At 50.7% G+C, this 24,087-nt stretch overlaps 1 protein-coding gene across 2 annotated transcripts in view; it reads right to left on the bottom strand.

Moving 5' to 3' along the window:
• PAK6 (p21 (RAC1) activated kinase 6) overlaps positions 1–24,087 on the bottom strand; it is a 39,500-nt gene that overhangs the window by 5,538 nt on the left and 9,875 nt on the right. Inside the window, exons 2-8 of one of the 2 annotated variants that reach the window (XM_074586636.1) lie at positions 21,916–22,241; positions 21,395–21,595; positions 20,690–20,754; positions 11,356–11,564; positions 6,332–6,949; positions 3,315–3,806; positions 2,921–3,054 (exon numbers count right to left, since the gene is read on the bottom strand). In XM_074586636.1, coding sequence (XP_074442737.1) covers positions 2,921–3,054; positions 3,315–3,806; positions 6,332–6,949; positions 11,356–11,559 — 1,448 coding nt within the window. In that variant the 5' untranslated portion in view covers positions 11,560–11,564; positions 20,690–20,754; positions 21,395–21,595; positions 21,916–22,241. The remainder of the gene's footprint in view (positions 1–2,920; positions 3,055–3,314; positions 3,807–6,331; positions 6,950–11,355; positions 11,565–20,689; positions 20,755–21,394; positions 21,596–21,915; positions 22,242–24,087) is intronic. The other variant, XM_074586635.1, reaches the window with a different exon arrangement.

The raw sequence follows: 24,087 nt of genomic DNA, 5'->3' as shown, positions 1-24,087 counted from the left end.
TGTCTGGACAGTTAGCAATTTCAAGTTTTCCTAAGTCTAATACAGAGAAATTGCTTTTTAAATCTTGTGTCTAAATTCATTCTGCAAGATGCTGTTTCGAGCAGTTCCGATAGGCAGGATTGCTGCTTCATGCCGAGCTGCTGCGGTAACTGTTGAGACAGCTTTTTTTTAAGCAAATATGGTAAAGCTATTGTTCACAAGGCATATTGTGCACCTTTATCCCGAAAGCATCTAAACATGTGTAATTTGGTTGAGAATATAGGGATCCTTTACAGGTTTCGTGCTGCTGGACACTTCGGATCCTCTTATAGCCCGGCAATGGTAGCACAGGTTACAAGCAGGGAAGACGCTCCCGAATTTTACCGCTCTCCCTGGGAACACACCGAGGATGAGCACCAAGAAGCTTATCTTTAGAAGCTCTTTCTGTTCGGAATGCCAACACAAACACTTCCATGATCAAGCATCAGTGAAAATGGTAGAAATGCAAATTATCTCCTGTAACTGGGGACAGTGACAGCGTCCCCTGCGCATTTATACTGAGCAATGCTAGAAGTTAATTATTTCAACGAATAGCTGAAGTTCCCAATTTGAGTACTTTTGAGTCTCAGCCTGTCTCCAGCAGTTGTTTCAAACAACTCTTGGTTGAGGGCACAGAAATGATACCTCCTCAAATCCAGGTCTGCAAGTAAGCCTGGGGAGAAGAGAGCGCTCGGAAGGCAGGACGGTGCCGAGCCCACCACGACCTTCTCGATAGGTAAGAGCAATTTCTACGTATGCATGAAGGAGGCTGCACCAACAGCTGAGAAATTTATACCGCCGTCAACTTGCTGTGTGTTCCGTGTCTCACCCTACACCAAAGCAACCCCCTGAGGAGGACGGTGCATGCCGTGGCTGCCTGAAGGACGGCAGAAGGCTACTCCTGCCATTTTGATTTAACCTCTAAAGGGAGAGGGACTTCCCCAATCCAGAACCAAACCTATTCGTAAACAGCACGCAGCGCATGAGCTAGAAGAAAAGCTGACACGCGTCTGAGCTCTGTGGTTCTAGAAGATAAGAAGAGGTGTGCTTCCAGCTGGTCACGTATGGAATTTGGTTTCAGTCAAGTGACTGCATGGTGTCAAACAGATTTACTGGAGGATTAGCTCAGTCTTGGAGACGCAAATCAGTTATCACCTTCAGCAAATGTTTAATGAGCGGAATGAGGGTATTTTCCTCCCTGTGAAAAACTGATAAAGGCTTGCAGCTTACTTTTGATAAATAACAGATCCTGTTTTCACTATGTGGAAAAACAAAACCATTAAAAGGTTCAAAGGAAGGCTTCGTAAAATAACTCAAATCTAGGCTGAGGTCCCACAGTGGAATTCAGTCTCGCTGGTGGATATAAACTACTCAGACCCTCCACAAACCTCTTCAGAATATAGAGCCATAGAATGGTTTGGGTGGGAAGGGACCTTGAAGCCCACCCAGTGCCGCCCCCTGCCCTGGGCAGGGACACCTCCCACCAGCCCAGGTTGCTCCAAGCCCCGTCCAACCTGGCCTTGAACCCCTCCAGGGATGGGGCAGCCACAGCTTCTCTGGGCAACCTGGGCCAGGGGCTCACCACCCTCACAGCACAGAATTTCTTCCCCTGCTCTCATCCAAATCTCCCCTCTTGCAGTGGAAACCCCTTCCCCCTTGTACTATCGCTACGCTCCCTCATAGAGAGTCCCTCCCCATCTCTCCCATCTGTTTTATCTGTAGTTCCATTGGTTCTAACACCCGCTGAGAGCTACAAGAGTCTCACCGGCTCTGCCATGCCGTATCTCAGCACTCTCTAAGAAGAAATGTTCTTTTTCCTGTCCAGGAGCAGGGACAGGACTTACAGCGAAACCTGGGTTCTCAGACCCCGAGGCGCACCTCCGACCTCAGCGCTGGAGGGCTCGGCCATCTAAGTGTCTCCAAGACACTCCTTACAGGTGGCGTTGTGGAGGCTACAAAGGACAAGGTGCCTCTTTATGCTTCCCAAACACATCGCAGATGCAAATCCAAAGCAGAGCAAGCCGTATGCCTTAAATCCACCACAGGATGAGTAAAGGCTAGTCAAAGCATGTCAGTGAATTAAAGGCATAGTATGATTAAAAAAGGTAAATACGATTAGCGTTAGCAATACTACCTAATTGTAATCCAATTAAGATTCTGAATTTTCAAAAAAGGAAAGCTCATCCTCCAGACTTTCTCGGTCAGTCTTTTCACTGGCGGTCCCTGCACCAGTTCTCAGCCTCGCGGGACTGCTGGAAGGAGGAGGAGGGCGTTCCAGGGTCATGGCTAAGACACGATCATCGGAACGGCATCACCAGAACACCGTGTGAGCGGGACTCCAGAGGCCATTTGAGAACAACTCCTTTGCCCTACAGGAACGCTTCGGTCATTAATTAATATGAAGTGGTGTGGATAAGAAAACAAATTTAGGAGCGTGTCCAGCAGTTACTATCTTTAGGCAATGAAATTTGGGAAGGAGTCCAGATCTCAAGGCTCTGCTGCACTTCTCCAGAGGAGTTAGCCACAAATTCGACCTCAGTAAGGCTGTACCACTGAAAACTATTTCTGCGTCCTCGTTAATACTCATTCAATGAGCTTCCTGGCCAGAATACAACAGATATAGTAAACAATACTTTTCATGAGTACTTTGTATTACGGTGAAGGTCATCAAGTAGATGGCTAGCGGGTCTCTAAAGGGGCCAGTACTGTAAATGAGGTCTCTTCTACACCACAAGTATCATCACGTACTTCAAATGGATGACAGCTATAAAGTGTAATACTTTCAGGGCACCGCAATCACAAGATCTCTGAGGGAAACTCTTCTTCCCAGAAACCTCCCCTCCACTGCTCTTGCCTGTCAGGTGGGAACACAAGCACCGATGTTTCGGATTTTGCTTCGTACCTGATCTGAGACACAATGTCCGTGAGGGCTCCCCCCTGCAGGAACTCCATCAGCACCCAGAGCTCCTCTCCCACGAGATAGCTCTTGTACATCTCCACTACGTTGACATGTTGATAGTCCCTCATTATCACCACCTGTAAAAACACAGTGGACAACTGACGGCCACAAAATGGCTAACAACCCTTAATCTCGTCCAACGCAGCAAACGTGCACAACCCTGTGAGTACAAGGCAGTGGCCTCCACCCCCCAGTCGTTTTTCTTCTTGGTACTGGCATAATTCTATTAAATTAAAAGGAAGGTGTCTCCTGCTCTTCCCTTTTTTTTTTACCACACCGACTGTCACCACGGCTTTGTGGCAGACAGCAGAACCCCACCTCTCGTCACGACACTCACCTCATTAAACAGGAGCTCCCGGCGCTGCTGCTTTCTCAGATCCATCATTTTCACCGCCACCTGCCGCCCCGAGTGCTTCTCTCGAGCAATGCAGACGATACCCGTGGACCCTTCACCAATCTTCACATAATTCTCCAGCAACGTCCGAGGATCCCCCTGGTCCACTACCATCCTAAGGGCAGCTTTGAACTGCTCATGAGTGACAACCACCGGGTCCTCGCTGGCCAGCTGCCCCTTCGCAGAGGAGTCCTGGGGAAGGTGAAGGTTGCTAGAACTAGTCTGCGTCTGCCGGTTCCTGGGAGAGCCGGCGGGCGACGGCCTGCCCTGCGGCACTGCAGCTGCCTTCTCCACCGTTGGGGATTTCTGGGGGGTCCTGGCTTCGGAGATCATCCTGGGGAGGTCGGAGACAGGCTGATCTGGTGGAAGAGACTGGGCTTTGGCCGCGGGGCTGCGCGGTGAACCCCACTGCTGGGGCCTGAAGAAAGCATTAGGCTGGGAGCAGAACAAACATCAAAGTGGAAGAAAGAAGAAGCGACGGTTAGATTAACAGGAAGAAAGAACTGTCAGGAATCGGTTGGGTGTTATTCCACTCGGGCGTAGTACGTTTCGTGGCAGACGGGAGTCAAGAGCTGGAGGTCCTTGTCTCGGGTCTGCCCAACGTACGCTGCATGACCAGGGGAAGCCACCCGGATGCAGATTCTCAAGAATCAGTTGCAGGATGGATGCTATGCTTTAAGGACCTCCAAACTGAGGCAGTTTAAAAGGGACCTTTTAAAGCACATGATTTAAAAAATAAAAAAAAAAAATTAAAAAAAAAAAACAACCCACAACACACACCAAAAACAAAACCCACAGAAAAAAAAGCAGCTGCTAAAAAGCATTCCAACCTTGCCACCAAAACTGAGGGGCAACCTGTGTTGCAGAGAATTTTAAAATCTTTTATCCCTCTGCGCCTCTGATCTTCCTATATATAAAAGGAAAGAGGATTCATGCCAAAGCTGTAAATCACTTTGATCTCTTGGCCTAATTCCCTTTGGGTAATTACGCTCTGCCTACTGAAAACTCGCACTGCGCTTTCCGCTGGTACCTGCGGAGCATTCCCGTCCATCGCACACAGATCTTTGGGAAAAGCACCCTGATCCAGGACGGGGGGGGGAGGCCAGCGTGACAGCAAGTGACGCAGAGCCACCTGCCACCTTGCTGGCCCAGAACCGACCATTTGGGTTCGCAGTTCTGCTTCCCAGAGCACTCGAGGCTTCCGTAGACCTCCCACTCGAGAACCAAACTGGCCCAACCCTGGAGAGTTTCTGAGATCTGGGGAGATCACAGCCCGGGGCGACGCGGCTGCAGGATACGCATTCCCACGCTAGCACCACGCACGGGTCTCCCAGGAAGGACAAGTCTTGAAGTGCTGATACCCACCCTGGAAACGTTGACTAATTCAAATTCAACAACAGGTTAGGTATAAAATACATCACACACATAGTTATATGGAAAACAATAGTGGATCTGACAAAGTAGCAACTTCAGAAAGAGCAAGCCAATCATTTATATTATAGGGCAAAATAAAAACTTCAAAGCAACGAGATTTTTGTCTCTCACAATTCAGACAGATTATTAATAAAGTTAATAATATGGGTACGGGAACCAAAAACCTGCCAATAAAAAAAAAAAAAAAATATTTAAAAGAGCACTCATTTTCTCTGTCTCAGATAATAATTGTATAGAACTTAATTCTATGCACTTTGGGTTTTAATCAAGGATTTTTGTCAACAGTAACGCCTGCAGGAGGCTGGCAGACACGCCGCTCGTTTCCAGCCACACGGAGGCCCCGGGAGGCGATGGGGGTGCGGGAGCGCAAACACGAGCTGCCCGTCAGGAGAACTTCCCCCCCCCACCCCCGCACGGACACGCTCCGAGAAGCCAAGTATGTATTTCCCAACTCTTGCTTTATCTCAGGAGAGAGGGGAAAAAAAAAAGGTTTTATATAACCTAGAGCACGCGAAAGGGCACAGAACACGCGCGCAAGCTGACACACGTTTGTCTAACCACGCGCAAGAATTATTTCCTGCTCCCGTAATCCGACAGCCCCTGCATACGCATTTTCAGTCTCTGGAGGTTCTGAGATGTTGCTGGTTCTCCCGTTCCCCTCCATACTAGGTTGAAAGGGAAGAGCGCTCAAGCTTCCCACGGCGACCGTGGGCAGCCTGTCAAGGCACCCACCTCCCCATTTTCAGCCCGCTGTACCCCCTTTCCATGCCACCTGCAATTATGCGTTTATTGCACGTCACACTTACACATCATCGCCTCCATCCATAGAATTACAGACTCCCAGAATTGTCTAGGTTGGTGGGGACCTTTCAGATCATGGAGTCATTTGCGAGGCAGAGGAAGGTTTTAATCATCAGAGGCTGTTAAGAACAGCCGAGGTCAACAATTGCCAGCGATGGCGCAGATCCTTCGCTGGAGCAGGGACTAGATAACCCCAGGTCTGCCCTACCAACAGTCGGATCCCCCGACCGACAGCACCGCGGGTGCCGACACTGACGCTCCCACCGTAGGCGGCTTGGCAGATACGGCTATAACCAAGAAGGTAGTTCTGTTTTGCACAGGCAAAAGGATACATTACTAATGTAAATTACGGCAATTTCCCAAATGGCAAAAGCACGTTTGTGCTGGCATCGCGGCATTGAAGTTGTGCCTTTACTACTACAGACGGGCAAAAATGAGTAAGTCCCCTCCCTCCCTCCCATCCGACGCCCCCGCGAGCTCGGCTCCAAGAACAAGCCTTTCTCCCGGACACCTGGCTGCCGTCCCGAGCCGTGCCCAGCAGAATACCCTGTGGGGGGGACTACACGCTTCCCCTGTCCGGGACCATTTTGGTTCCAGCGTTAATCATAACAATAACAGATGGCTGCATGATGTTTGCAATTACATTTGGTTTTTGCTGCGCGAGTAACCTCTGGAACCGTGAAGTCAACACCGCTCTCACCCAAAAGAACACCGAACAACTGTACCTTTATCTGGAGGGAAGGGCCCGGCTTGTTTGAGCCGCCGGAGGAGGGGAACACGCTGCGCAGCAGCCGCCTCTTCAAGCTGTTCTCCCTGGATTTGGCGCTGGGGCTGCCCTCCCCTGCCGGCCTGGGGTTCGCCTGCCGGAGGGCACACGGCTGAGGCCAGCACTCTTCCGAGCCCTTTCTTCCCGTCTTCTCGCTCTCCCCCGGCAGCGCTGCCATGTGCTGCAAGCCAGGGACACGCTGGAGGCAGCTCCCGTCGGCGCCCTGGAACTCCGACGGCCCGAGGGACTGTGCTTTCACCACCATCCCGTTGGGGTGGGACTGTCCTTCCAGGCGGGGTTTGTAATCCGGCCACATAGTCTGCCGCCGGGTCACCTTGGTCCCACCGTTGCAATTGAGGTAGTTTCCATATCTGTCTGCCCAGTCAGCCTCGGGGCTCTGAAGATACATGTCCGGGGGTCTGTCCTCCCCCAGCAGCCCGAGGGACTGCGCTCTCCTCCTGCTGGTGGGGCTCCTTCCCCTCAGGGTGTTTGAGCTGATGGCAGAAAGCTTCTGGATGTCGTTGAGTATCCCGGAGATATAGCCTTCCACTTCCACAGTGCTGCCCCTCACCACCGTCTGAGACATACCGGGAAGAGGGGGGAAGAAAAGTCAGAGTTGGAAAAATTACGGCTCAGTTTATCTTGACAAAGGTTACTGTCTAGCCAAAAACTACCCAGGGAATTTAGGAAAAAAGAGAAATGCTTCTTTCTGTCTTTTTTTTAACTGTCCTTTACTGAAGAAAAAAACCCCAAGGAATCCCTGGGTTACATCCTTCTGTCAGAGGCAGCAGCGCTTTCAGCCAGAACAGTGAATTCTGCTGCTGCGCTCACATCCTGAAGGACATTATGGCAAAACTGGGACGTTTTTAGCACTCCGGACTCTCTTGTGCTGAAGTTGAGCCCCAACAACCTCCCCAGGGTATTAGTTCTCAGAGGTTACAGCATGCCCTAAGCTCCATCCGCAAAAATCACCTTGCTATTCCAATACAAGGTTCGTCTCTCCCCTGTTCCACTCTCCATAACGTTGTAATCAGCCTCCTTTAGTCCGGTTCTCTACAATTTTTGCTAACGCATCTTAATCCTGACCAGCGAAGACCGCACTGTTCCAACACTGCGTCCCTCCTCTGTTCTGCCAAGCCATTACAATTAAAAACGATGAACAAAGGGTCACAACAGCTCACAACTGCTCCGTAAGCAAGCCATGAAGAACAAGGCTTCCATCCAAAGACGCAACAGCACTACACCAGTACGACACTTGGAGCTGTCGGTATGTTGTGTAGTGCTCTACCTTGTTTATTCTGGAACTGAAAAGCTTACAGAAGGCTTTTTACTGCTGGGAACCAAAATGTTTCATTTCTTCACAGAAATTCACAGCATAGGATCACTCCTACACTTCCATAAATCTCCGCCTGAGGAAAATCCTTCCCTGGAGCGGTGGCAATCTCCTGTTTGCTAACTGAGCTCCAGGGATCTTCTAAAGATGCTGAATTAATTACATCGAGCCTAATATTTAGCTGGTGCAAAACAGCAGCTCCAGTAATTTCAACAGAATGCCACCACAGTGCACAAAATGAGCACCCCGTTTGCTCAGCGTCTGAGAACGAGAGGCAGAATAGAAAGGTTTTGCCAAACAAGGTGAAGAAAGGACAATCTGGGTCGTATCCTTGCATACACATCATCATACGCACATCACATTCTGCTCTTCAGCCCGACTGCCGCCAACACCCCTCCCTCCGCACACACGGGCACCTTCCTCCGCATGGCATGCTGAGGACACCAACCCCTCCAACTCTTCCCATCGCTTGTGCGCCAAACCCAACAGGGAAAAAAACCACCAAAAGGAAATGGTCAGAAGCCCAGTCTCGGAAATCTGTCAGTTGGGTGGGAAGAGTCTTCCGTCCGTTCCAGTTAATCCATTAGAAACGCCAGACGTACCAGCTTATCTCAGCAAGGCACTCAATGAGGAGCACCAGTTCCTCAATGAGTCTGAGCAGGGCGAGCTGTAACGCACCCCCGGGTGATGGGGCACTCGGCAGGATGCCTCCGCACCCTCGCACCTGGGAGAGAACGAGGCCCTCCTCCCACCCTCGCTGGTGGTTCGGCATTTCTACAAACTGGGAAAAAGAATAACTCAAAATGATGTTGGAAGAAATCTCCAGAGGCCAGCTGGTCCAACGAAGGTGGACAGAAGTCATTCCAGAAGACTTGCATCTAACACGTTCTCAAAGTAAGAAATCTCCAAGAACAGATGCTACGGCCTCTCTAGAAAATCTATTCCAGAGCTCACCTCACCTCCTAGTTAAAAACTTCCTAAAATTAGACTCAAGTCACTCCTGTTGCACTTCTCCGTTAAGTCAGTCCTGTCCCAGTGGACAGAGATGAGACTTAGCTGCACTTCGCATCTGTGCTTAAAGGCTGCATCGGATTAATGAAGAAACATCCAAACTTGAGCCAAATCTATACGGAGCGCTCTCAAAAAGATCACGCCTTACTGACCAAGATTTAGAACTTATAATTTTAAAAAGAAAAGCGACCTTTTACAAGCTACACGTAGTACACGTCAAAAAAAGGATAAACTATAATAGTTGAATCCAGGACTCTAAGTATAAGGGCTTGGCCTAATAGGGACAATTAGCACTTCAAAAAAAAAAAATAAAAATCTTACTATTGATTGGTATCATTGAACAGGAATTGGTTCAAATGGAGCTTACCAGAAATTATCAATTATGTGGCGCAGTCTAAGAGAGTGCTTGCACTTGGACTCACTGGGTCAAAACCCCTAGTATTAGTTTAAGATTCTTCTCTAGTTTTTAAAGACTGTTGGGTATTCTATCCTTGTTCTCCTCAAAGATTTGCACCTCCTTTCAGATTTTACCATCTACAGGCTTAATAAGCCGTACACGAAAGTACCGACCAGTATCAGACTCGGGACAAACTCCAGTAAATCTCTTCACACACATTTCTATTTGGACAGCGATGCCTCACGCTATTCTTTTGAGTTTGCTTTTCCTAATACTTGAGAAAACTTGCTCAGTTTGCTCTGGGAACGCCACAGGGACAGCGCAAGAGCCCCAGTGAAGGCAAGATACAGGAGAGAGCCGTCACCTCTCCCTGACCCAAAGCCTGATACCTTGTGATTGATGGAAATTGGGTTGCTTGACGCGATTTGTTCCTGATAAATCCATGCTGGCTGTAGCTATTACCCTGCTATCTCCTAGGAAGTGGCTGCAGATAGATTACTTGCTTGTTTGTTCCAGTCTCTTTCTGGGAACTGAAATTATTCTGACTGATCTGCAATCCCTTGAATTTCGTTAGGCCCAGCCGACGTGAAAATATGTAACTTATCTAAGAAGGCTCATTTCTGCTCATGTTCTTTTCTTATTCTAGCCTGCGTTCTTATCCCTTCACGCTCGCGTTAACTGCGTTAGCCCACTGATCGTAGTTAACCTTTTCAATAAAGACTGAAGAAAAATCATTAAACATTTAAGAATTCTCAGTGTCGTCTGTTATTAACTTTCTTCCACAATGCGCAGTGCACAAATTCTTTCCTTCACCCTCCGTCTCCTCCTCGGTGTACTTACGACGTCTCCTTAGCGCCCTTTATGTTCTTTGAGAATAACATCTCTTTTTGTGCCTTGGCCTTCCAGTTCTGTCCCTACATAAATTTCTTTTCTATTTGCCCTTTACAACTTGACCCAGTTTCCACCCTTCTGAGCAATCCTCCCGCAGTTTAAGCTCATTAGAGAGCTCCTGATCTAACCAAGTTAGTCTCTTATTACACATTTTTGTCTCTTCTCTGGATTGTGGTCCTATCGCCTACTGCATTTTGAACCTCAAAGCGCATTCAGGACACCATAAAACAGAAGCCAATACCTCCTCCCTTTTTCTTTTATCTGTTATTCCTGAGCAAGTTTTTCCTTTCTAAAGCAGCGTTCTCCTCAAAGATCTTGATGTGCCATTTAAGTTGCAGGTTTGATGTTGCATTAATACTTGCATTATACTAAAATGCAGTCCCATTTAGTGCCCACGTTTTAAGCACCTGTACACGAAAAGCTAAAAACATCAATCAGAGAGACAACTGTTTTCTTTTATGTGCCTCCTAAAATCCAGGCAGTAACATCTCTATTTTACAACTTACCTTTCCGTTTTTAGGCCCCTGTAGGGTTTTTAACCTGGGAACAGAAACTTCCCACAGGCTAGCAAGGCTTTAAACACAATAATTCTGTCACCATCTTTCCTTTCCTTTTCCAAGGGGTCATGGTGGATCTGCCTCTCTCCACACTGAGGTCCCCGCAGTCACTCAGGAACACCCCCTTCTCCAGATGCCATCGTCCAGATTGCCGTCACACCACCCGGGCCAGCCAGACATCTAAATCCACCCATCTACAAGGACCAGTAACGCGTTTCTCCTTGCCGAAGGACTTGCTTTAAGGACATTCTCCTGTTTGCCACATCCCAATTTCTGTTAAACTGCCCGTTATAAACTCTTTTAGCCTAAACCCTCCTGTAGTCCCGCTCCCCATTGTCCCTCGTTCACCCAGCCATCCATGGAGAGCGAGCCAGCGCTGCCCCGCTCTCCCCTGCTCGGGCTTCCCTGTCAGCCTCATCGCCAGCCGAACCTGCTCACGCACGAGAACGACAAACTTGCTACAGCAGGTCTCCCCAGGAATTCCACTCTTTGCTTCCCTGTACAACAGCCGAGCACATCCCAGCCCCGGCAGCTACCTCGGGAGCTTTCACAGGTCCTTCTTGTGGTGACGGCAGCCAGCTGGGGGTTTGAGCAGTGACACTACTGTCCTTATTTCTGATGAGGTTACTATTGCCACAAAAAAAGACAATGTTATCAAAGCCCAGACGCTGCTATCCACTGAATTCCTTACACATCCCACCCCTAGCCCCTTTTAAACATGGAATGTTTAATGGAAACGTTCCCCAAGGAACAGCAAACCCAAGGGACAGGGGAGAGTAGTCTTCCTCTCTTACCTTCATAGGCTGGAGTTGCATCCTGGTGATCCTTGAAGGGTCTACCACTGGCTTGGGGCGCCTCAGCGTGTCTAGAATGTTCTGCCATTGAGGTGGCAGGCCCACAAATTTGCCCTCCTTTGGGTCAAATGAAGTGTGGACACGGTGCTCAAAGTTCTGCGGAGCCGAGATCTCCGGGCGTTTCTTCTTCTTCTTGCGGAACATGATGCCTGAACCAGAGAAGACAATGCCGTCAGTGCTCTTGCGTGTCTAGGTCAGATAAGCCAACTCAGTAATATCACGTATCAACTATATTAGTTAATTGCATCGTGTTAAGAACATTCTCCAGTGACAAGCACTTTAACAACAGAGTTGATCATCTGCTGTTACAGATGAGGAAACAGAGGCAACAAGAGAGCAACGACTCGCTCAGGACCACGCAGCAGGCGGGCGGCTGAGCGAGGATTTCCAGTGCCCTTGTTAGTGCTCTGCCCACAGCCCTCCTGTTTCAGAAAAGAAACACACACCTGGTACACCTATAGCTGATCTCCTACCACTTGGCTTCCCTCATTTCTACAAATTTTTATCGCCCGATGTAAGTGTTTTAAATACACGTAAGAGATACCTATTTACATTTCACAGGCTTGTACCTCGGCTCAATGGCTTTGGAGTCCAGCCACTGAAGATGCTGTTGATTCCGCTACAAGCATGGAATGAAGGGTGGTTACGAAGAGGGCCCGGGCTCTCCTCTCACTGGTTACCCCAAGCAAGTCACATACATTTAATTCCCCTTTAAAGACGACAGAGCTGCTGCCAAAGGAAGAGCTGCCCAAGGCTGATTTTGGATCTCGGTTTTTCTAGCTTCGGCAGAGGGCTTGGGAGAGAGAGAGGAGGTGGTAGGTGGAAATCAAACTGTCAGCAGGTAGCTGAAGGAGCTAAAATTAAAAACTAAGATTCCTTTCCCTTGGGGGACAAGAGAGACAGTTTGTGTGAACAGCCATTACAACTGCAACAAGCCAAAACCAGCTAACACTTAAATACACCCAAACAGGAGACAAGTTCAAAACCTGAATTTAGACTTTATACCTCCCCTGCACCCCCCAAAAAATAATAAATAAATAAAAGAGATGTAGATAGAAAGCAAAAAGTTTTAGACCTTTTTGAAACTGGGAAGATATGAAGGAAAGGGAAGAACCAGAGCTCTGCGCTCTGTCACAATGACGGGAAAACTTGAATAAGTGGAGGACCAGAATAAAAAAAAACCCTTGAATAAGTGGATGGATGGACACAACCCCTTCACAAAAGACAGACAGGGAAGACAGGGTGAGGGGGAAGTTACTCTTCCCATGAAGGAACAGCTCAGAGGTAGGGAGATTTTCTGTGGGGGCTTTCACAGTGGAGAGCGATGGGAGTCAGAGACAGCAGGCGTGAACCGACACGAGAGAGGTCACGGTTGGAAAGAAGGAAAAACCTTTTTGTGGCCAGGAGAGTCCGGCACTGGAGCAGGCTGCCCAGACAGGTGGCGCGGTCTCCATCCTCAGGGGTTTTCAAGAGCAAATTTGCTCTTGAAGACAAAGCCCTGAGCAGCCCGGTCTGACCCTCAGAGCAGCCCCTGCTCCGAGTAGGGGGTTGGACAGGGATGTCTCGACGTCCCTTCTCCCCCGAGTTGTTCTATGACTCTGTCGACTGGCTCGGTGGCTTTAAAGTTACAAGTATTCCAAGTCACATTTTCCTATTTGCTGTTGGAAAAGCACGTTTAACGGGCAGACTGCTGTTGTGTGGACGCAATGGAGCTGGCGCGCTCCAGAGCTCATCATCTCCTCCCCGAGATGCCTTCTGCCAACGCCCAGGGTGAACTGCGCAGCGAGAGCCACCAGAGAGATGAGACAAAACAGAGACCCAGTGCCAAAATGCTTTAGGTAGTTCAGTCCTAAGGCTCTCTAGCTTGGGAAAAAGCTGTACAGGTTTCTTTAAAGTAATTAATATCCACCAGTAGGAAAAAAAAAAAATAAAAGTATATGCTCTTCCCTGTCCACTGACAACTTCAATGTTATAGCATTTGCCTCTCACTAATACTGCTTAAAGCAATGAATGCCACCTCGTCCTTGGAACCAGGTAGAGGACTTTGGCCTTTGTAGTGACCACTCTTCCCCTGTACAAGGCCTCAGCTTCTACCCATTTGTGCTGAATAAACGTTTACAAGGGTCAGAGACAGAGAACGCACACAGAGATAAGGTGTTGTGGTGTAGATATGGACACACTTCTAGAGGACGCTGGTCTCAAAAACCAGCACACCTCGTGCTTCTTTCCCCCACAGTGAAATAGATGTCAAACATTTTCCAGGTTGTTCCACTTAGAACTTGTTTACGGAGCAAAGGACTGCAGGTGAACGACGACTTCGCTTCCTAGTGCTAGACTGAGATCCTGAACACACATACGCGCTTGCTTAAAATCTGGTTACCGTGATGCTGTAGTCCCTGGGACGGGAAGTGTCTGTACGTCTGTCGCAGAAGGAGCTTTACACCATCTAAGCCCGTGATGATGCAATCCATCCTGGACGAAATCCAGACTTAACACACTGACAATGCCCATCGCAACACTGGCTGCGTCCAGAAGCCGACTAAAGACACCTTACAGTTGAAAAAGAAAGCAGAAGGCTAGGCAACCGAAAACACACTTACGGAAGAGGCTGGAAGCAACTGCTCTGCCTGGAGCAGCCGCCAGAAGGATCTTTGCTCAGAGCGTGTTCCAATGAAAACCCAAATACGTCTTAATGGAGAGCGTCTGTGCTCCAGGTCTCTCTTGCAACTGCTCAAACACGGCGACTCATCACTAAGGCCCCTTAGGGGCTGCCTCTTAACCAATAATCAAGACTAAAGTCATAAGGCAATTCTTTAAGGAAAAAAAAAGGTACAGACAATGCTGGAACGATATTCTAATAGCTCCCGGTGTCAGTGCTATTCAAACCAAGAGCTGGTGCTGCTGAGGAGCCTCCACAGCCTCCGAGGAAAGCAGAAGTGGATCTGCAGAGTTATAAAAAGTGCTTCAGCTCTGAAGCCTCGAGTACACATCAGTCACGACAGCCGCTGGATCCACCAGAAGAGGGACACTTCCAGACAGAGCAACGTTACTATTTTAACCAGCGTCTTTCCTCCTCCTGCTTCTACTCTCACAGCTTCATTCCTCGTCTCATCTTCATAATGAGAAGATATTCAGTGTCTTTCAAGTTTGCTCTTTAACTGCTTCAGGTGGCAAGGGGTCCTGTAAAATGCGACGTTACAAACGCACAACCATCAGCACCTGCAGTAACAACTGTTTTCTGAACACTTCAATCGTTTCCCCGTAAGGAGAATGATTCTAGCTACACTACTTCGAAACGCAAACTTTTAAAGCTCAGGTGATATTTTGGCCCCAAACAGAACGGTGGCTCCACGGCAGCGCATCAGTTTGCGTGAGCACAAACACTGTATTTGTACCGTTACAGTCAATCACGGCACCTGCCATCAACAGCTGGACCACGCCGAGACCCCTTACACGACAGCACGTCTCCCAGACCCCGTGAGCAGCATCTACCAAGTTCACGGTCAATTTTAGGGTGAGCAGCTGACATGGCCTGCATCTACCTCATCGGTTTACAATACACATCTTCAAAACCACAAAACGTAATCGACTCCGAACGCAACATAACCCTGGGTATCCAGTGACATTTGCTTCACACGACCAGCATCGATCTTCGATTACAGAGACACTGCCGTACCAGACGGGTGGTTTAAAGGTACACTGCGCTAAGATCAAATGAAATTCATACACTAAAAATAGTTATTTGAAATCCCAGGGATTGTAATAATCTGTGCAGGTTTTGCATTTCATTGAGAAGGTCTGTATTTAACCAGTCTCCTTTCACTTTGTGGTTTTCACGCAAGAGCTATTTATTTGTATTTCCAATACCCAGCTAAAGAGCGTTTATATAAAAAACATAAAACAGGCCTTTTCTAATTCAATAAGAAATTCATAAGAATATTTTATGCATATAAGATTTTGCAAATCAAGCCAAACCTGTATTTAAACGCAGACAGCGTCCCTTTAATACAATAATACAAAGACCGTGACACTGATTTTATAATAATCTACTAGATTTTAGTCCTTCGTTCCCTGCTGACAACTGTACGGCAAGAAATGTCACAAACATAAATAATAAAAGTCACTACCACCAGACAAAAGCAGTCGGAGATTGAAATTCTCTCAGCGATCCGTTCCTGCTGCCTGGGAAACCACGTCAGATTTTTCAACTCCAGATAGAGCCGCCCCGAGACGATTCAGTTCCAACAGCTGTCACATCTGCCAGGGAGCAGGAGGAAAAAATGCCCAGGCGGCGGGTCCGGAGCAGGGGAGGGATGGAGCCGGGAAGGAGGGGCGAGAGGAGCAGGGTCAGGCTGGGATGAGAGGAAGGGGTGGGAAGATGAAGGATGGAAGGCAGAGAGGGGAGCGAGAGTTCGGGAGGGAAAGAGGAACGGCTGGGAGACGGGCAACCGAGGAGCAGGGCACGGGAATCAACCCCACGGGGGGTGGGGGTGGGGGGTGAAGTAGATAAATGTTATCAGGAATCACTCGTCGCAAACCCAGGAGCTCAAACAGCCAGACAAAGCAGCTCATTTCATCCGGCCGGCCGCCACCCCACGCGGTTCCACGCTCCATCGGGTACACGCGCTGTACGGAGCCGGGTGCATTCGCTCACACGCACTCGACGACAGCAAGGCAGCGGAGAGCTGCTTCGGCCCGACTCGCACCGTTTCCAGTTAAAAATAAGCTCTTTCTCCCTCCCCCCCCCCCAGCCACAGCACCCGAACTCGCTCCTGGGTGCCTATTGCGCGGCCATCGCAGCTCCGGCCGCGGCTCCCTGCGTTCCTCCGCCCCAAGCGGAGATAACGCCGGGGCTGGGGGCAGCAATTCCCATCATTTCCAAGCCCTCCCGAAGCCAAACTCCTCTGGCCAGCTGCAAGGGCAGGGGGAGGAGGAGAACTCTTCCTACAGGACCTGGGGAACTGCAAGATGCAGAGTGAGTCCGGAGTAGGAAGATGAAGAAGATCCCGGAGAACCCACCCATTAAAAGGAAAAACCTATGTCCGTGCTCTGCTGTACAGGTCGCTGACGTGTAATACCGTTCAAATAACACATTTCCAATGCAGCGCACGTTAGAGAGGCCACTATCTATCAACGCATGTTGTACGCACATACATACGTGTTCATGCGTGTGCGTGTGCCAGTGCGCACACACGGTATTTTGCTGCATTCCATACCTGCTAAAATCCTAACGTTTGCCCTCCTGAGGTTGCCGACACGATTGTTATTTATAACAAGCCATAAACGCTCATAGCACTTTGCAGACAAAGAAAAATGACAGGTTACTTCCCGGAGGAGCTCGCAAGCCTAAATGCGACTTCACACAGCGAGAAATGCCAACAGAGGGGGAGCGAAAGGGGGAAAGGGGAGGAAAATGGCCTGAGATCTGAAATGGGGTCCGAGAGCACAGAGCCTTGTCGCATCGATACCTTCCACGTTTGGAAGGTTTCAGAAATACTGGTTTAGGTACTTTTTTTCCTCCTGAAGGAAGAGTGGCTATTCGCCCGCTGTGCCACCGCTTCCCCTGGGTCAAGCCTTTCCTTCCACTCCTCCCTGCCCCCCGCCAGCAGAGCCACACGCCGGAGCACACGAACAGGGCAGCAAACCCACGTAATGCTCTAAATCCTGCCCAAACACACACGTGAGCGCACAGATTAATATTACATTAGAAATAAGCTTAGGGAGCGACATATTTGTTATATTGGTGGGTTTATTTTTGGCGAAGGAGAAAAAGAACACAACTGCCCAACGTTTTTTGCCGTGTCTCCACCGAACAGGGTCTGAAGGCTATGGTGCTGCCTCTTTCTGCCCCGCTCCATTTCCTTGCTCATAAATTAGGATTAAAACCTGAAACACAGTGAACGCCTATTTGCTAAGCTTGTTTTGGACGCTGCAGTGACATACTTTTAGGCGCGTTTTAGCTATACGAGCCCAAATTCAGTCTGGGACTTATAAAAGTGCTTGCAAAGAAAAGACCTCTTGAACTTTCAGAAACCAGTACAGGCACGTCCCAAATGCTAATGCGCTCTTTGCCTTGACAAATAATAAAGCTTTCCATTATTTACAGTCCCCTAAAAATCCCAGCTACAGTCACTGTCCCATTGTGCCGGTCTCTGAAGTCAGGCCCCACCCTACAGAAGTGTCATCTAAACAGGCGAAAGGTAAGGAAAAGGAATCATTACCCTCATTTGCAGACGAGACAGGGGAAAAAAAAAAAAAAAAAAAAAAGACTAGCTCGGTTTCTTCCCAGCTATGTCTAGATTAGCAAACCTAAAAGAGCTTCCAGGCGCGTCTCCTGGCTGCTTTTTCATGCCCGATCAAGGCCAGCCCCAAGCCCAGCACACCCTGCCCTCCGCGGGTGGAAGACACGGGCGCCGGGACGCGCTCCGGCCACACGTCTCGTCTCGACCCCAGCGGGTAGGTCTGGGCACCGTGACAGAAACCAGCTGCACCGACAGAAATCCCACCCAAACCTCAGCTGCGACCCAGCGCCTTCCCTGTACGAGCTGCCTTTTCCCCGCGGGGGTTTGGTGTGCGAGAGGGCTACAGCTTACAAACACCCCCGCAGCACCGAGAGCCGGACACACGCTGCAGGTCGTGAGGCTCAGACGGAAGCCACTGGAGGCCACTATGACCCTTTTTCCCCACCTTTTGAACACTGGACCCTGCTGTGGATATACAAAACCACGCGGCGCCGCATCTCTTTGCCACCTGCCTTACCCAGAAACGCTTCACTGCTCCACCTCCGAAGAGTCGCCGCGTTGCTTCACGTGGGTTTGCTGACATTATCTTGCCACAAAGGACGCATCGGGGTTAAAAACAAGTGGCTGCATCTTGCTGTCAATCCAGAATACCAAAGAGCTTCAAGACAGGGTTTCGCTCACCTCCGCCTTGTTTGACAGACCCATTCAAAATGAGCATTAAAATACTACCGAGATCAGAACGCAAGGTTCTGTCTCCAGAAATTCCCATGCATGGCAACCTCTCACGAAGCAGAGAGGAAGGAGGTTATGTCGGGACAAGTGCAAGGGGCCACATCTGGCACGCCGGGCCACATGGCAGAGGAGGGAGCCAAGGCACTCGGCTGCATCTGGGGAACAAACGCGCTATTTCAAACACAGCGCTCGGGAACACGGGGCGCCCCGTCCTGCGGCTCCGCGGGGCTCCGAAGCCTCGCTGTGCCACGTCACGGGCGGCAGCGCCAGCGCCTCGAGCACAGAGGGTCACGGGAGGAAAGCCGCAGCCCCGCGCCGCAAACCGTGCGGGAGACGGACTTTTCCATGGGGAAGCACAAGGCAGGAGCCCAGCAGGAGTCGCGCACTCCGTCAGCGTGGCCGACGGCTCGCAAGGGCGCCCGGCCCAGCAGAGGTGATCCCACACCTCCGGGATCACGCTCCTCACTCCAGCGGCACGGCGAAGGGCTGGCAGAGACACCCCAGCGGTTCCCCAGAGCACCCGCTGGCACAGAGGCGCAGGAGTTCAACTTCCTCCCAAACGCCAAACCACCTTAGCCCCTACTTATGGTCGTCATGTTCTCCCAAAGCGAGACACGCGTATATTTAATTGCTGTCGACAGCCTGCGAGGCAGCTCGCTTGCGTTATCCCCATGGGACAACTGACGGGAAAACGGCAGCCCAGGCAGCGTGCCCCAAAACACGGGGCGAACGGACGAGCTCAAACCCCACAACCTGGCTGGCTCTCGGTGCCTTCCTACTCCCTGCTGCCAACACCGATGCGGCAACCTAAATCACAGCAGGCAAGTCTCCTCCACGGGAGGGTGAGTTATTGTGCTCCGTTTGGAAAGGGAAAGCCCCCGCCGGGAGCACGGATGTTCACAGAGCACTCCATACACTAAAACTCGAGGTGCGCTCCTGACGCGAGTGAAGATAAATAACTGTTGCTGTCTACAGCCGTGCTCTGTTCATCCATTAATCCACTTACTACCACTACAAGTTAAAATGGCTCAGCCTTAGGGCGAACGTAATTCCCTGAGGTTTTTCTGAGGGAAATAGACTTGAACTTCCAGCGTATCATAACCCCACGTTCACTTTGCTCTCTTATGCCAGACAAACGCAAGATCAGTCTCAAAAGAACAATATCGTCGCTAGTGACTGAATCTCAGTGCGTTGGTCCTCGAGGCACATGGTAACCCTCCTGCAGCTTCAGAAACCACGCTGAAAAATTCCTTAAAAACCAGACCTGCACCAGCCAAGTCCCGATCCTGTACCCCGCGGCACCGACTCTGTACCGTCATCACCTAGAAGCCAACGAGCCTGCGCAGGAGCAGGGCTAGTACAAGAGCCGAGACGACCGGTCCCCTAGCCCAGAGCCCCCCTTGGCCAGCTCGGGAGGGCTGCTGCGCTCCCTCGGCCGCGCAGAGCAACGTACCGGCCAGCCTTCGGCTGCTCCCGCCAGCTTCAGAGCTGGCGTCCCGCACACGAACAGAACCGATGCGCAGCCCCGAACGCGACGGAACTTCGGCACGAAACCGCCATGGGCGCCCTGCAGAAAACACGGTGTGCAACGCAGAACACCGAACCTGGCCGAGGTTTTACTCGCCACTGCAGTAGGCTACTCCAAGCTGTTTTAAGCAATTCGCACAAAATATTTAGCTCTTTTCTCTGCTTGTGAGTTTCCCTAAGCGCATCAGAGAAGTAAAAAAGGGCTCTTTTTTTTTTTCTGATTGGAGGCGGGACAGCCAAACTTTTATAGTGCTTCTCCTCGTGAATGAAAAACATTTTGTGACCGAGCAAGAGCTCGGTTTCTCACTTTTGCAAACCTCAGCAGCAGGACCCAGGATATTCTCTCCAGGTACAGACGTACTCAGCCATCTCGAGAGAAGCAAACCCCGCACAGGGAACAGGCTGTCCCTCTGGCGGCACAGTTACTAATCCAGCAAACTATCTGCTGATGGCTCTTTCCACTATTTGATCAGCTTTGCTCCTAGACACGTAAGCCACTGCTCACACTTGGCACACGGGATGCACGTACCAAGGCAGTGGAATATTAACAATGATACACAGCTTCATCACACCGTCAGGAATGAGATTTTTTTCAGCGGGACGGGGCTTGAGATCTCGCCGTGCAGCAGCGTCGCCTTCCCCAGCAGCTGCGCAGGGGCTCATTCGGCTCAGGTTCTACCCGAGCACAAACACTCAGAAAAGCAGAGGAAGACTCAGCAAATATCTCTTGCTCCGCGCACATCCCCCAGCCTCACCTGAGAGCCCGCACTCACCCGCCACAAACTTCTCTTCTGGTTTTTCAGCAGTCTGTCCCAAAATACATTAAGGCATTAATATCCTGGCAAAGAAGAAAGCAAACACATCAGGAAACATTAGTGGCCAGGGCTGTTCTCCGTAGCTGTAAATACCTGGCTGCGTACGTCGGTTACCACCCGGCAAAAATAATCCGGTGCAAATGCCCAATAGAATTGTCGGTTGTAACTTAAATGGGAGGAGATTAGCCAGCTTTCGGATCACCAGAATACGCTCCCGCACCCATACACGCGCCAGCAGTACGCCGTGGCGTCGGGAGGCGCGCGGAACGCGTCTTGGCTAGCTGGGCACCCGGGAGGTCAGAACAGCCACAGGGGGTTTCACCGGTGACTCCGCCGGACCCTCTTCACGCGGTACGGCGAGGGTCCTCGCAGACACGGGAGGCTTCAGAGGAGACGTGGCTTTGTCTGGCATAAAGGCAATGAGCGTGCATGTTCCTGACATGCTGTCCGATTTCTCAAACATCATCCAGAGTAATTTTTAACCCCTTCTTCACCCCAGTGTTTCACCCTGCAAGATTCAACAATGCGTTTTTTTTTTTCCCTCTCCGCCTTCCCCATCACCTCGGGTGTCAACAGGCTAAACCGCCAGGCCCCGGACACCGCAGAGCCACACGCCGGCCCACCTGAAAGACACGGGAAAGCAAAAAAACCTCAAGATCTTACTGGCAGTCCTGCTGCAACGATGCCGGTAGAGGACAACTCCAAGTGAGAGGAGAAAGAAGGGTCTGGAGGGAAACGCTCCCGCTGTCGCGCAGCAAAGCCGATTGGAGGACGGTGTTGCTGGGCTGTAGGAGTACAGATGAAGTGAACTCCTTCCCAAAGGAATCCAGCTCCCAGTTTTTTTCTTCCCTTCCACAACCATCCCTTGAGAGAAAAATTTGTGTGACACCCCCCCGCCCCAAACCACTCCCCTCCCACGCTGCCCTAGGCTGGCGCTGCCAACACACGTGTGATGATTACGCTAATTCTCGGCCGTGCCAAGGCTTGGCTCCGAAGGGAAGGGGTTAAGCCGTGGCAGCCCAGCCACTGGGGAGCAGAGATGTTAGTTTAAACTGACAAACCCAGTCCTCTGTAAACAGAGGAAACAAACGGCACAAATCAGCGCCATTAGGGCAGCACTGGCATCGCTTTAAAGTGAGCACGGGAGCCAGTGCCGAGCCCCACATCTGCAGGAGGGAGCTTACCCCGGACTCCTCATCGCTCCGTCTCCAGGGGCGAGGTGGGAACGCTGGGCCGCTGGAATCCGCTGGCAGGCCGGTGAAGGTGCTGGAGAAAGACGGCAGGAGCAAGCGGGAGAAGAGAAAGGGGTGGAGGCAAGTCTGACATGTTTGTGCAGTGCCCGGTTCACCCAAGCTGCCGAGTTTGATTTCAGGGTGTGGTAGCAGATGGGACACAGCAGCACTCCACGCGGAGAAGCCTCAGATCCTGGTTCCACGGAAAACGACACACGCCGGCAGCGGAGCCCCTTGAGACCATCCTGCCTTCTCCAACAGTCGTCTCCTTTTGGTCCCTAGAGGGGACGAGAGAGAACGAGCTTGGAGTCACACCTGGGCACCGAGGGTTGCTGGGTCTCAGGCAAGAACCTTGGGGAGATTATCTCCCGTTCCCCTCCACCCTTTGTACCCCCCCACTTCACTGCTGACCTACTAAAGCGCTGACTTGCTCGTTAGCTCTTCTCTCTCGGCTCCACAGCCTCGGGGCCTGGAGCTGCTGCAGTTTCTAACGCATCCCGACATCTCCGCCTGTGCCGCCTGGCTGCAGATTTCAGGACCTGCCACCGATTCCTTGCCATTCCCGGCAGGAAAGCTCGGATTGCTGGCTCTACGACTGGCTATAGAAGAATTCACCCCTTTATTTGCATTGCAGATGAGCAGCACATGACCGGGCGCTTCTGCCCTTCCCCTGTCGCCGGGCGTGAGTCAGGGCTGCGAGGTCGGAAGCCCAGCATCACCCCGCAATCCTGTTGCGCTGCCCGTGCCCTGCCGCGGGGTTCACCGACTCCCGGAAACGGACGCTTCCACGAGCGACACGCGTTCGGCAGGACACCAGCTCCAGCACAGGGGGTGGGCACAGCTGGAAGGGGGCATCGTCGGGGGACACTGTGGGGATTACAGCCCAGGACGGGGCAGAGTCCATGTCAGCAAACCCATCAGCTGCTCTCGCTCCTCTGCAAATAAAGAGGATTCTTGGCCTCTCCCCACCACTAACAATGCCGGCTTAACCCTAAGATATTTTTAGGGCCAAAGAGCAGAGATAAAAGCCTTAAAAATCCACCCCTTAAAAATCCACCCCTATGTTCTTTTTAAATTTTTTTTTCAAACGTTGGTTTTGTTGAACTGCCCTTAAAATAAACAAATGAACGGCACGCGACAAATAATCATTAGGCTGTCACCGTTTCTGCCGGGAGGGGCTCACCCAGCAGAGGTGGGCCAGCCCAGCGACCTTTTAGCCACGTTCCCCCATTCCCGTTTTCCTTCCTAGCTATTCATCCCGCCTAACGAGGCTGCGGTATCTTTGCACAACACCCAGAGCTGCAGATCTAGCTGGAACACACGGGACCTACAAGAATACTACGGAGAAGGAGAAGAACTGGGGTTCATACAGAGAACGTAAAGGAAACCCCGGCATTTCAGCTGGTGGTGGGAGGTTCATAGCCCTCCCTTCCAGACCTGCTAGCTAAGTCGTGGCAGGCTCCTTCCCAAAAGCGCAGTCACCGCTTCTCCACTGCGCGGCAGGTCCTTGCCTGCCAGAGCCTGCAGAGAGACGGAGGTTTCCTGCCTGTTACCTCTCAGCAGCGTCCCGAGGGTATAGGAAATAAAGTTAGCCAGGTTCCTTTCTGTCTGGGGATTAGCTTGGCTCCTACAGGACAGGCCCCATACGCAGACGTAATCAAAAAAAGGGAAGTTCACGTTAATAGTAGTGAACAACAGACTACAATCGAGAGGGGGACGGCATTCTTTCTCCAAAAAGACTGGAACGACGCGAGGCAGAAGCAGCGTGGTGGAGGAGCAGAGATGAGGGAACAGAGGATAATCTTGCTAGGTGTGGAGGAAACAGCACGGCGAGTGCAAGCCGTCATCGTCACCTGCTGCGTCTGCGCTTTGCTGATGTGCCAGTCGGACAGGAGTCGTCTACACGACAATAGCTTTGGGAGCATCACAGAGAAACGTCATTTATATTCTACAAGGAGTCACCCAGGCTTGGAACTGCCTTCAGGTTTGCATAAGTATTACGTTTCCTGGGCTTACATGCTAAGACAGTCTTCTAGAACAAGACGCAAGTTCTTTAGAAATGGAAGAGCCTGATTTTACTTGTCAAGACACAAGCTTAGATGAAGCCACGGCAGCTTTGGGTTG

Source organism: Larus michahellis, chromosome 4 (genome assembly GCF_964199755.1).
Source record: "Larus michahellis chromosome 4, bLarMic1.1, whole genome shotgun sequence".
In the NCBI taxonomy this organism is placed as follows: Eukaryota; Metazoa; Chordata; class Aves; order Charadriiformes; family Laridae; genus Larus; species Larus michahellis.
This window is presented reverse-complemented; position numbering and strand designations above follow the sequence as displayed.